Source organism: Haliaeetus leucocephalus, unplaced genomic scaffold (assembly GCF_000737465.1).
Source record: "Haliaeetus leucocephalus isolate CR32 unplaced genomic scaffold, Haliaeetus_leucocephalus-4.0 Scaffold338, whole genome shotgun sequence".
NCBI lineage: Eukaryota > Metazoa > Chordata > Aves > Accipitriformes > Accipitridae > Haliaeetus > Haliaeetus leucocephalus.
In genome coordinates this window covers 38,483-49,925 of record NW_010972774.1, presented here as the reverse complement: position 1 = coordinate 49,925, position 11,443 = coordinate 38,483, and the positions used below count along the sequence as shown (strand labels likewise).

At 59.9% G+C, this 11,443-nt stretch overlaps 1 protein-coding gene across 1 annotated transcript; it reads right to left on the bottom strand.

The window, feature by feature from the left end:
• Positions 1 to 547: 547 nt before the first annotated feature.
• EIF4B (eukaryotic translation initiation factor 4B) lies at positions 548 to 8,807 on the bottom strand. Its single transcript, XM_010571520.1, has 15 exons — positions 8,705 to 8,807; positions 8,247 to 8,438; positions 7,169 to 7,377; positions 4,902 to 5,018; positions 4,524 to 4,578; positions 4,012 to 4,155; positions 3,375 to 3,485; positions 2,877 to 3,056; positions 2,533 to 2,767; positions 2,116 to 2,234; positions 1,808 to 2,021; positions 1,518 to 1,585; positions 1,209 to 1,296; positions 967 to 1,039; positions 548 to 730 (listed from the first exon to the last, which is right to left on the bottom strand). The coding sequence occupies exons 1-15, from the start codon at positions 8,805 to 8,807 to the stop codon at positions 653 to 655; spliced, it is 1,986 nt and encodes a 661-aa protein (XP_010569822.1). The 3' UTR covers positions 548 to 652.
• Between the last annotated feature and the right edge of the window lie 2,636 nt (positions 8,808 to 11,443).

Here is an 11,443-nt window from a genome sequence, read left to right as displayed (position 1 = left end):
AAGACTGCTAAAAGAGAAAAAAATGGAGCGGGGGGGTCACAGGTTTATCCCACTGTGGGTGGTCTGGGGCAGCTTGTGCCTGAAAAAGGGGGTACACGGGGGGGTGAAGAGGGGGGGTAACACTTGTGATGGAGGAGGAGGAGGAAGAGGAAGGTGTCCCAGGGGATGCCAGTGCCTTCCAGGAACCGACTGCAGGTGTGGGGCATGGAGCCCCCTCTGGCACCCGCAGCCCCCCCCTGGTGAAGACAAATCCCAGGCCAGATCCGGGTGCCCAAATCAGTGGAGCCCTACCTTCAGGTTTATTGAGGGGGGGGCCTGGCAAAAACTCCAGGGAGGAAGGCCACAGCTCTTCCTCAGCCACCCAACACACCGGGCTCCGTCCTGCACTGCCTCCGAAAAAAAAAACCCAAACCCCAAAAAACTCTCGCTCCTCCCTGCTCCGGTTCCTTTGGCTGCAGCAGCACATGGGGGTTTGGTTTTGGGGTTTGGTTGGGTTTTTTTTTTTTATTTAAAAAGCTTAAGAAAGGTCTCCAGGAGATGGTGAGTTTTAGGTTTTATTTCTGTCTTGTCTGGATAGAGGTTTGGTTTTTTAATTCTCCAAATGATCCCACGGCGGCGGCTGGTTGGGAGACGGCGCAAGGGCCCAGAGGTTTTATTCGGCGCATTCTTCATCGTCGCCATCATCTTCGCCATCTACTGACAGAGCAGCGTACTTGCTGGCATGGCTGAACTGCGGGCAGGGAGGGGGGGGAGCCCCGTTACGCACAAGCGAAGCTGCTCACACCTCCCTCGCCTTAGCACGTGCAGAAAAAACCCCAAAGCGGACCCAAAAAAACCCAAAGCGGACCCAAAAAAAAAAAACCCCAAACCAGGACACGAGGGGAGCCAACTCCAGCACCGCTGGGAGCCCGATCCAGGTCTCGAATCCCACCCCGAGGGCCCAGCACTCCCCCCCCAGGTGCTTACGGAGGGGGGGTTCTCGTCAAGTTTCTTTGGCTCAGATGCAGGTCGCGAGTCGTGATCCTTCCTGCTCTCTTTCCTGCAAGAGCCAGAGGCCGGTTAGTCGGAGACCAGATCCAAACCCCGACCCCATGGTGCCCAGAGGGAGGGCAGGGGATGGCGACGCGGCGATTCCCAAACCGGGGGGGCAACACGGCGACCCCTCCGGAGCCCGACAGCTGCTGCGGGGAGAGCCCGGGGTCACCCACCTATCTGAATCTCCAGGGCCACGGCTGGAGCTCCCGCTTCGGACCTTGGAACCGCTCTCCCGTCCCCCATCAGGTTTGTTCTCCTCCCGGGGGGGGGGGGGGAGAAGAAAAAGGCCGTGAGGTCTCGCAGGCAGCCCCCCACCACATGACGGCCGCTGGAGGGTGTTGGGACCACTCCTTCGGCCGGGCTCTGCGCCCCTTCCCCACAAGGGGGACGGTTTTGGGAGCTGCGTTTGCAGAGATTCGAGTTGCGAAACGGCAGCTCCTCCAGCCGGGAGCGGTTCGCATTGGGTGAAACCCCAGTCTCACCTTTCCTGTGGGCGTTCTTCGGGGGTGCCCCATCTTCCAAGGGCAGGCCTGGTGCCGTCTGGCTGCCGCTGTGGAGAGAAAAATAAAAAAAAAAAAAAAGATGATGATGATGAACAAGATCAAGACCTTGAGAAGATGATCCCAATGCCATGGAGCAGGGAGAGCCGTTTACTGCCTGGGGAGACAGAATCTGATCCCTGGATCTGGATCTCCCACCCTCCTGGCAGGGGGCAAATCCGGAGGGCAAAGGCCCTGGACATCCCCCCCCCAGTCCCCGGCATGGCACCAACCTCGTAGGAGAGTGCTGCTCCGAATCTGAGCTCTGCGAGCGGGCAGGGGGGTTGCTGCTCCGCTTCACCCAGGCGTTCTCCTTGGGCGGTGGCGCCGGCATCACCTTCAGGGGCTGCTTCTCCTCCTTCGGCTTGGAGCTGGGAGAAGGGGCATCATCCTCTTTGGTGAACGTCTCGTTCTCCAAAGACTTCTCGCTCTCCCTCCTTCGCGTGGCTGCAGGGGAGACACGAACGAACATAGGGTCACAGGCTAAGCTGCAAGAGGGGGGACGAGCGACAAGCCGGGGCCCCCACAGCTCTCTACTTACTCCTGCCCGTCGGGCCGGTTCCCACAGAGGTGCCAGGGGGCCCCGAGTTGCCGGTCTGCGAGGACTCGCTCCCCGTCCGCGATCGCTCCTGGTTCTCTTCGCTTCGCCAGCTGGGATGCCTGTGCGGGAGGGGAAAGAGGGCTGATCGGGGTGCTCGGCGAGGGAAGAGGATTAGTGAGTGGGTTTAGAGCACCCCGAGGAGCGCTATCAGCACTGCTGCCAAGAGGAAAGGTCAAGGGGGAAGAGAGGGCCACTGCCAGTGTGACTTTGTGCTCCTCGGGCTGTCCGAGGGGCCACGCCGCAGCCTGGACATCCCCCAGGTGCCAGGCTGGCACCGGCCAAGGTTTTAAGCCCAACAGCCCACTGCTGCCAGGCAGCCCGAAGGCCCTGCCCCAGCCTCCTCTGGCCCCAGCCCACCTCTCTCGGGGTCGTCTTTCTATCCTCTTATCATCCTCCAGCTGGCGTTGCAGCTTCTCTTGCTCCTTCTGCAGCCGCTCTTCCACCTCCCGCTCCCTGGCAGCCGTGTCCACCGGTTTGGCCCCCCCAAAGATGGAGGCAGCCCGGCTGGACTGGGGCGCAGGGGCCACGGAGGTCTCCTCCTCCTTGGGTGCACTCCGGGGCTTCAGATTCAGCTTCGGCCTCTGGGTGGGACCTGGGAAGGAGCAGAGACACCTCGAGCGAGCACGGATCCCACCCCGAACGAGCATGGATCCCTCCCCAAGCTGCTCTCAGCGCGGATCCCACCCCAACAAAGCCGTTACCTCTGTCCTCGCGGCGGAAATCATCCCGGCCGTAATCGTCCCGGGAGTTCCACCTATCCATCCGGTCATCCCGCCGGTCATAGCGGTCTTCGTAGCGGTCACCACAGCCTCGGTAGTCATCATCCCGGCGATACCCGCTGCCAAAGGCCCTCCTGCCGCTGCCTATCCTGGAATCGTAGCCTGCAGGAGTAAAGGAAACCCTTCCCGGTGAGTCCTGATCCCTCCCTGGCCGGCGGGGCACAGAGCAGGAAGCCTTCCTGCAGGCCAGCGTCTTCTTCACCCAAGGACCTTAAAATCTGGGCCAGACCGGGGCTCTGGTAAGGACCAGGGCAAGGCCAGGGATCAAAAGTTGCCTGGAGAGGGAGAGCAACGGCTCATCATCCCACACGCCTTCCCCAGGTATGGGAGGGGAACCAGGCCATGCTGGGCAGCTCGTCTGCCGTGGCAGAGTCTCACCCTCACCCTCTCCGCCCTGGCAATCCCTCAGGACCATCCTACCTCGGTCATAGTCTCTGCTGCGGTCATCGTAGCGATCCCTGCCCCCAAAGCCACGGTCCATATCCCTCCGCGGACCATCACGATACCGATCATCGTAGCGATCCCGATACCCTGGAGGCAGGAGAAGGGGGGTCCGGCGTGAGCGGGGCACATCCTTCTACCCCGAACGCTCAGGTGACAGACACCAGCAAGGATTTTCCTGCGCTCGTTACTGTGGCAGAGTCACAAATCCCTTTGGGAAGTGGGAAAACCTCACGACCGTTCTCAGGACGGGAGACGGCACTGACCCACTTGCCCTTACAATAACCTAGCTGGGGAATGAGCTCTGGGTGGCCGCCCTGTCACCGTCTGATCACAGACAGGGCAGAAAAAAGCACACCTGGATGTCCAGGTAACGCAGAGTTTCAGGGAAAACAACAGAAAGGAGGAAAAACTATCCATATGGAAAGACGTGGCAGATTCAGCTCTGGGCTACAGATGCAGGGGAATCAACCACCAAGTCCTGTGGGAAATCTGCTGGCCCAAGGGAGAAGCAGAGGGAAGCCACAGCCCAACTCCTTTGTCCTTGTTCAGATCGCCTCAGCCACCCTTCCAGGACAGCAACGGAAGGATCACACGTATTTTCCTGCCAACTCACTGTCTCCGAAGCTGTCGTCACCCCTGCGGGGCGGGTAATCATCAAAGCTATCGGTGGTGGCAGGACGGGCCCTCCAGTCACTCTCGAACCTCTCGGAGTCACGGAAGCGATCCCGATCTCTGCCAAAGCAGCGATCGTCCCGATCTGCCAGAGAAGGGAAGGCAATTTCAGCTCCCAGGGATGAGAGCAGCTGTCAGCGGCGAACCGAGCGGGAGCACAGCCCAGCCTCTCCGAGTTCACTGCTCTCTATCAGCAGGAGACACCGACGCTTTGAAAAGCCCTTGGCTGAGGCAATTAGCGCGGCAGGGACAGTATGGGGGCGTGGGAGGAACCAACGCAGCGTTATTAGATAAGTGTCGGCAGGCAAAACATCTGGAGCGGGGCTCAGACCTGGTGGTCTGCGTCGTGACGACAGCGATTTGTCCCTCCTTAGCATGGCTCACCACCAACCCGGCACAAGACGTGGTTACCGAGACAGGCGACGGGAAGATCAAGAGGCAGCAGATACTCACCTTTATCCTGAGCTTGATCAGCAACATCCACTCGTATTCTTCTGTTCCCTAGAGACTGAAAACGACAGCGAGAAGTCAGCCCTGCGGCCTGCAGACGTTCAGAGGGGCGAGAGGAGCTGATCCCGGGATGATGCCTGAGCACAGAACAGGCAGCCTGTGCCACATGGGGCTCCTCCCGGGACCCTGATGGCCTTAAAAAGCACTTTCTTCCCCATTTAAGTCTCTCGCAAGCAGGGACAGCCATCATTCTACAAGATGGAACCTCTTAATGCATCTCTAGCACCCAGGGCTGCCCAGGAACGCACCGGATCTGACTGGGGACAGGGTGTTCGGGGGCTGGCATGCACCAGCCCTGCTCCGTTGGGGACTGGGACTCACCTCTTCATTGAGGCTCAGGGCCTGGAACAAGGACTCTATGTCTTCAAACTCAGCATAACCAAAACCTTTCAACCTCTCCGGATTGGTAGGCTCTCGCGGCAAACGCACAGCACTTATCTGCAGTCAGAGAGAAGAGGAAAGCTCTCGTTAGGACTCTTGCTCCCCGATGTTAATACGACGGGCAAGGAATGAGATATCCGAGACCGCAACTCATGACTCTCAAGGGACGGAATGAATAAATCCTCTTGGTGACAAGCAGGGACACTCAACTCCCCCTTCAAACGCACCACAGGTTCCCACTAAAAGCGCCTCCGACGCTTGTTTGGAGGGAGGAATTTGGCACGGGCAAGAGGTTTCCAGCTGCAGATCTCCAGTAGCTGCAGCTGGAACCGATCCGCAGGGCCAGGAGAGCTCTGCTCAGCGGGTGATAGCTGCCCCGTGCCCCACGAACGAGGCTCCAACCCCGTGGCCACCGGCTCCTCGAGCCAGCAGGAGCCATCCCTTTGCCTCCCACCCGCTTTCAGAGCTCGGCCCAGGCTCCTGAGAAAAAACCCTGTTGAGTTTTGGACCTGTTCAACCGAGACCCTCCATGTTCAACACGAGCCCTCTGGCTGCAGGGACAGCTTGCTGGCTTTGCCAGTTTATATCCACCGCGTGTTCTATGTACACCTCCGGTGAGGACTCGGAGCCTTCGGCATCGCCTCCAGGCTCCCTCCGACCTCCCCCTGCACTAACACCTTCTACAACCTCTCCTTGCCAGACTGAGGTTCCCAAATCGTGGCGGCTCCCAGGTGACTCCCTGCTCAGAGCCCCGGGAAGCGGCAGCAGCCTGCGGAGCTCACGATGTGCCGGCAAAAGGGGAAGGCGCAAACTGCCTTCAGCCGAGCCGCATGGGACCAGCGCCGGGAGAGGCTGGGAAGGGAGAATGAGCAACGGATGGGAAGCAAGTGACTTCTGCAGGGGGTGAGGGCCACCATCGGGCTCTGCTTCTTGCTCTCCTGCGTAGCACTGACCCCTCTGCCTAGATTTGGCCGGGGCTGCAGCCTCTCAGCTCCCTCCTCCTCCTCTACGGGAGCTGCACCCACGCTATTACTCTCCGAGGAGGAGCGGATGCTGCCTCAGCGGGTGCGAGAGGTTAGAAAAACAAGCTGAAAATAAAAGATCAAGGTAAGCAGCGTGGCTCTGCCCACAAGGAGCGATCTGCTGCCATCAGCACAGCTCGCTGTCGCGCGGGGAATGCCGGACTCCAGCTGCATTTCCCAGGCTGACCTTCCGGGAGGGAAGCGGCCATTTCCCATCGCCGCTTGCTGTCCCGCCTTCGCTCTCCCCGCCTCCTCCCTGAATAACCCAAGGGCTCCAACGTTCTTAAAGCGGGGAAAAAAATAATATTGTCATGGCAGTCGCAGGCTCCCCAGGAGCGTCTCCTGTTCTCAGCCACGGGGCAGGACATCTCCTGAGCGAGCTCCGGCTGGGAAACCCCTTGAGAGGGCCAGACTCAGCACAAGCCGAAGCGCAGCCCAGCAGCAAAGTCCATGGCACCCCCATGAAATTGTATTTAAGAAAGGGCAGAAAATGCCAGACGGGCAGAGGAGGAGGGGAAAAGAAGAGTGAGAAACAGCAGAAGGAAGGCCAAGTTCATCGTCAGCAGCGCTCCAGGTGCTGGAGCAGGGAATAGCAAGTCTATTTTAATTAGTAATAAATTTCCTTTTCCCCAAATCGAGTCTAATTTGCCTGTGACTAATTGGTAAGTGATCTCCTTGCCTTTATTTTGACCCACAAACTTTCTCGTCCTATTTCCTCCCCCTGTCTCACTGAGGGGGAGCGAGTGAGCAGCTGGGTGGGCATTTGGCACCAGCTGTGCACCCTAAATCACCCCGAGATCCAGCCCAACCTCCTCTCTTTGCCCGGTTCAGCAGGAGAAGCACCAGCCACCTGCTTTAAAAGGGTTCTCGCTCCGTCACTGTCGTGGCTGAAACAGCAGGAACGCCTGTTTGCTTGCTGGCAGTCAAGCGACTCACCTGAGATTAAGCAATCCGACAGCCACGGCCGTCTGGAAACCGCCCCTCACAGCCAGCTCCGGACACAGACATACCTGCAGGAGCCGGGAGCTGCCTCAGCTGATCCGCAGCGAAGCAGGAACCAACACACGGAGCCAGCAGAGCGCAAACGGGGATTGCAGCCTCCAAAAATCACGGTCTTTACGGCCCATGTTACCCCCAGCACTGCCCTGCCCCGCCGCCCAGACTGGGCTCTGAGCTGTTACTCACATTGAGTCCTCTGAAGAAGTCCTTGATGGATTCTTCCGTCACGTCGTAGGGCAGGTTTCCCAGAAAGGCGGTGTAGGGGGGGGATTTCGGGAGGCGGCTTCTGTCTATGTTGGGTTCCCGAGCAGCCCGCGGGGCGGTGGGCAGGATGGAGCGGTCGATCGGAGGGGCCCGGTACACGTCATCATCGTTACTGTGCCAAGTGGTGGAAACTAAAGAGAGAAATTTGGCAAATCACCCAAAAACCCCACCCAACTAGGGACCAGTTACTGCCAACGCCATGGTCCTCGCCGCAGGGTGCCAAGAGCGGCCTTACTGCTGAGGAGCTGCACGTTAAAGCCCTGAAATTCATCCCGCCGAGCTCTTTGACCCAGCACAAAAGCAGCTGCCCCAAAGGCACCAGCAGCCCCCAAGGAGAAACCGAGGCAGGCTAGAACGGCAAAGGAGAGCTGCCATTTAGTCCCGCGACCCGTTTAATAAAGCACTAAGCCTTCCTGGGATTAATTCCTGTCTGAATTACAGCCCGTCTCGTGGAAAAATACCGTGGCTCGATATTAATATTTTCAGAGGGAAAAATGCCTTGCCGCTGCCGAGCTGGAGGTCACCGCGCTCACCGGTGAACTCCCAGGCTTTGGTGAATCTGCACACCCTCTGCCCGCTCTGCTCTGGCGCTGCTGCTGGCCAACAGAAAGCTCTTTATCCCATTTCTGTTCCCGGCGTCGGTGCAAATCCCCCTCCCCTTCACCAGACCGCGTGTCTCGGTCCTAGTGAGAACTCGGTTTGCCCTCCGAGCCCTAATTACCCCCCAGAAAAGAAACAACCAGCAAATTTCACAACGTTTGGGCGTGTTGTTCTGGGTCACTGGCTGTTCCGAGCGTACGGCCAAACCTGGCCCTGCGGTTACCAACACTTCCCGTGCGGTCCCCCCACTCCTCCACCCCACAGCGGTGTAAGAAGGGGAAGGATCGGACAAACTGCCTCCGCATCCCTCACAGCCCAGAAGCAGAGCGCTTCTTTCTTGAACGCCACAGAATTCTGGTATCGGCGTTCTACCGATCTGCGAGCTGGGCAAGGACAGTACCGTCGCCTTCCAGGTCGTCTGTCTCATCGGCCCAGCTGACGGGTTTGGGGATGTAGGTCGGGCCGCCGCCGCCGCCACCATCCTCTGCCAGAAAGTCCGTCAGAGTGAGGGTCTTGCCCTTCTTGTTCTTCTTCTTAGCTGTTGGGGAGAGAAAAGAGAGGAGGGGGGGAGTGAGTGACGCCCAGGACCAGCCTGGTTTCGGAAGGGAGGGGAAGGAGGAGCAGTCCGGGCGATGGAGACGCAACACGAGCCATCGAGGCGCCAGCCACCCCATCCCAGTTCACGTTCTATTCCCAAAGGGATGACAGCCACAAATTCAGCACAGCCGAGAATCAAGGCTCCTACCGCTCGAAGCACGCTCACGCTTCACGTTCTGAGGGTCAGCCGTACCCACAAACCTCCCTGGGGGCTCTTTATTTTGGGGGAGGAGGCGGCGGCAGAGGGAGAAGCCATCCCACTTCCACCCCGGCCACATGCAAGAGACACGTTGGAGCACAGCACGGCGATCCCGCAGCCGCTGGGATCCCTCCGGAGCCAGAAGCCGGCCGGCCTTGCCGACATCTTAACAAATCTCCCAGCTTCTCCGGCTCGGGGATTTTTATTTGGCTCTGCCGGAGCTGCGAGCGGCCGCAGTGCTTATTTGTCAAGGCTTCGCTGTCTCCTGACGAAGCCGGGCGTCGCGACAGGCTGCGACACCTCCCAGCAGTGCCAGGGAAGCCAGGCTATTTTTAGGAAGGCGGGTTATGATGCAGTTTGCAAAATTCAGCAGGTTTTTTTTTTTTTTTTTGCTTGCGGAAGGAATTGCTGCCCCCCTGCGGCACCGGCGGCCGGAGCAGCGACCGATGGCACCTTTACCTGCAAAAACATTTCCTGGCAGAGCACCGGGGGCTCAGACACCCCCAGTGACTTGGGGGACCCCCCTCCCCAAGGTTTTTAAGCTGCACTTCAGCCCTCACCTCCCCCGGAGAAAGAAAAGCTGGGCTGCTTCAAGAGATACTAGAGTGACAGCAATGCGAAAGCACTAATTGCCTTTGAAAACACGCGTTCTTATCTTTGTTAAAAAGAAATAATAAACTTTGGGACTGCCGGACTTCACGCAGATTATCTCTTACGAGGCTCCTGGCTGGGGAGTGTGATAATTAACCATGGAAGCGTCACAGCAGCCTTAACAAAGATAAGAATGACAGACGCGGGAGTTTCACAGGCTACTCGTTTGCCGTCTCTAATTAGCCAAAGCTCGCCTGCTGCTGCTCAGAGCTGAGGGATCGCTCGCCCAACGGCGCTTAAAATGGTTTCTTCCACAGAAATCCCCGCACCAGCATCGATGTAACAACCACCAGCATTTTCCAGCAGGGAAAGAAGAGGGCGAGAGGCTCCAGGCATGGACCACCTGCCCGTGTGCGACGCCAGGCCCCTGTCCTGCTTCCCGGCCCCACCGAATCCTCGTTTTTGGCGTCCTGCTCTTCTCCTTTGGTCTCAGCCCGGGTTTTTTAGGGCAGCGTGAAACCGTACCCCTCTCTTTCATCCAGGCGCTGGGCAGATGGAGCCATCCTGCCCTCCTGAGCTCCCTCCCAGCACCTTTGACACCACCGGGAGCTCCTGGCTCCCACCAGCGAGCCAGGACCGATGCTCTGGCCGTTCCCCAACGCTCTGGCCAGACCTTCGTTCCCAACGTCCATCAAGACCCCAGAAGGGATGGAGAGAAGAGCTGAGCCTAAAACCGACCCTCTACCCTGCAGGTTGGCGGCACCACATCCAGTCCCACTCCCACCCTTCCCCTCCCTGCAACCACCGGAGCTGCCTGGGCTGTGCCCGCACCGGTCAAGGGAGAGTTCTCGGGGCCAGGAGGGAACCCGACGGCAGCTCGGACCCTTATTTTTAGCCCCCCCCGCACATCCATTCCCCCAGGCTCAGGGGTCTCCGTCCCCCATCACCGTCTCCTTGAGCCCGCAGCCTCCCCAGGCAGCCATCGCTCCTCGCCGACGTCTCCGGGCCGGCTCGGGTCCTCCAGCTGCGCTCCATCCCTGTGGCCAGCCCACGGCTCCGCTCCAGGTGATTTCGGTAAAGCCGTGACAGCTGAGCGACACGGAACGGCACCGGTGACAACGGGGAGACGCGTGGCGGCCGCTCACCCCAGAGATAGACCTCGGCAGCGCTGGGTTCCCTCCTCGCATCTCCGGCCGCTTCCCGATCCCACAGGAATCCCAGCCTCGGCTTTGAGGCTGGGGGTGACTGGAAACGCTTCCCCCAGGAGCCCAAACAGACACGGAGCCCCCCTGGGGGGGGGGGTGTCACCCCATGACACCCACACCTCTCACCCCCTGCCAAGCTCCATGCTGGTGCCGGTACCAGCAAAATGGTTTCTGACCCCCCTGGGAGAGCAAGCAGCACCCCGAGGACCCTGCCCAGAGAGGGGTCCCATCCTGACCTGGGGGGGGGGTGATGCCTTCCAGCCCCCCAGCGCTGTACCTGGGAGGGTGACGAGCTCCCGGCGCTGCTCAGGGGTCTTGCCAACCCCCAGTGGCCCCCCCCCCGGGCTTTCACCGCCAGCCACAAATGTCTCTAGGCCAACCCCCCCACCAAATTTTGCTGTTTTTTGGGGGGATGGCAAGTCTTTCTGATCTACCCGTTGGCAAAGGCCAGAGGCCGTAAATCCGGCCAGGCCTTTGGAGCGACTCGAGCTGCGTTTGCCAAGGGGAAAACTCATGGAAAGATGACGTCAGCGCCGGATAAAAACGCCGGGAGAGCAGCGGTGACCGCTGGGAAAAAAAAAAAAAAAAAAAAACACACGAAGGGGGGACGGTTTTCTGCCGGAGCCGAGCGCCGTTCCTGGGGAACCGGGAGACCGCCCGGCACGTCCCACCGATGTCAGATCCGCTGCCGAGCAGCCGCCGGCCTCTTCCGAAAACCGTCCGCCCCAGTTTTGCTCCGGCCACGTCGAAGGGGTCACCGGGGCCGGGGAAGGAGCCCGTCGGCGCGGAGCAGCGTCTGTCGCAGGATGATGGCGCGGCTCTGCCCGCCGACACCGCAGCGGGGGGGGTGTAAAAAAACCAACCCCAACAACCCCCCACCCGGGCAGAAAACGCCCCTTCCCGCTGGTTTTCACCCCGCTGAGGGGTGGTTGAGCCCCCCCCCGGGGGGGGCCCCGGGGCGGGGGGGGGGGGGGGGGGTCCACGGTCACCCTGTGCCAGGCTGGG

Excerpts from the sequence above, each read along its gene's own strand:
- EIF4B (XM_010571520.1), bottom strand. The coding sequence starts at position 8,807 with ATGTCGGCAAGGCCGGCCGGCTTCTGGCTCCGGAGGGATCCCAGCGGC. Across the intron at positions 2,768-2,876 it reads TTTCCGCCGCGAGGACAGAG|GTCCCACCCAGAGGCCGAAG; the intron begins GTAACGGCTTTG and ends GCTCCTTCCCAG. Across the intron at positions 2,022-2,115 it reads AACCGGCCCGACGGGCAGGA|CCACGCGAAGGAGGGAGAGC; the intron begins GTAAGTAGAGAG and ends TCTCCCCTGCAG.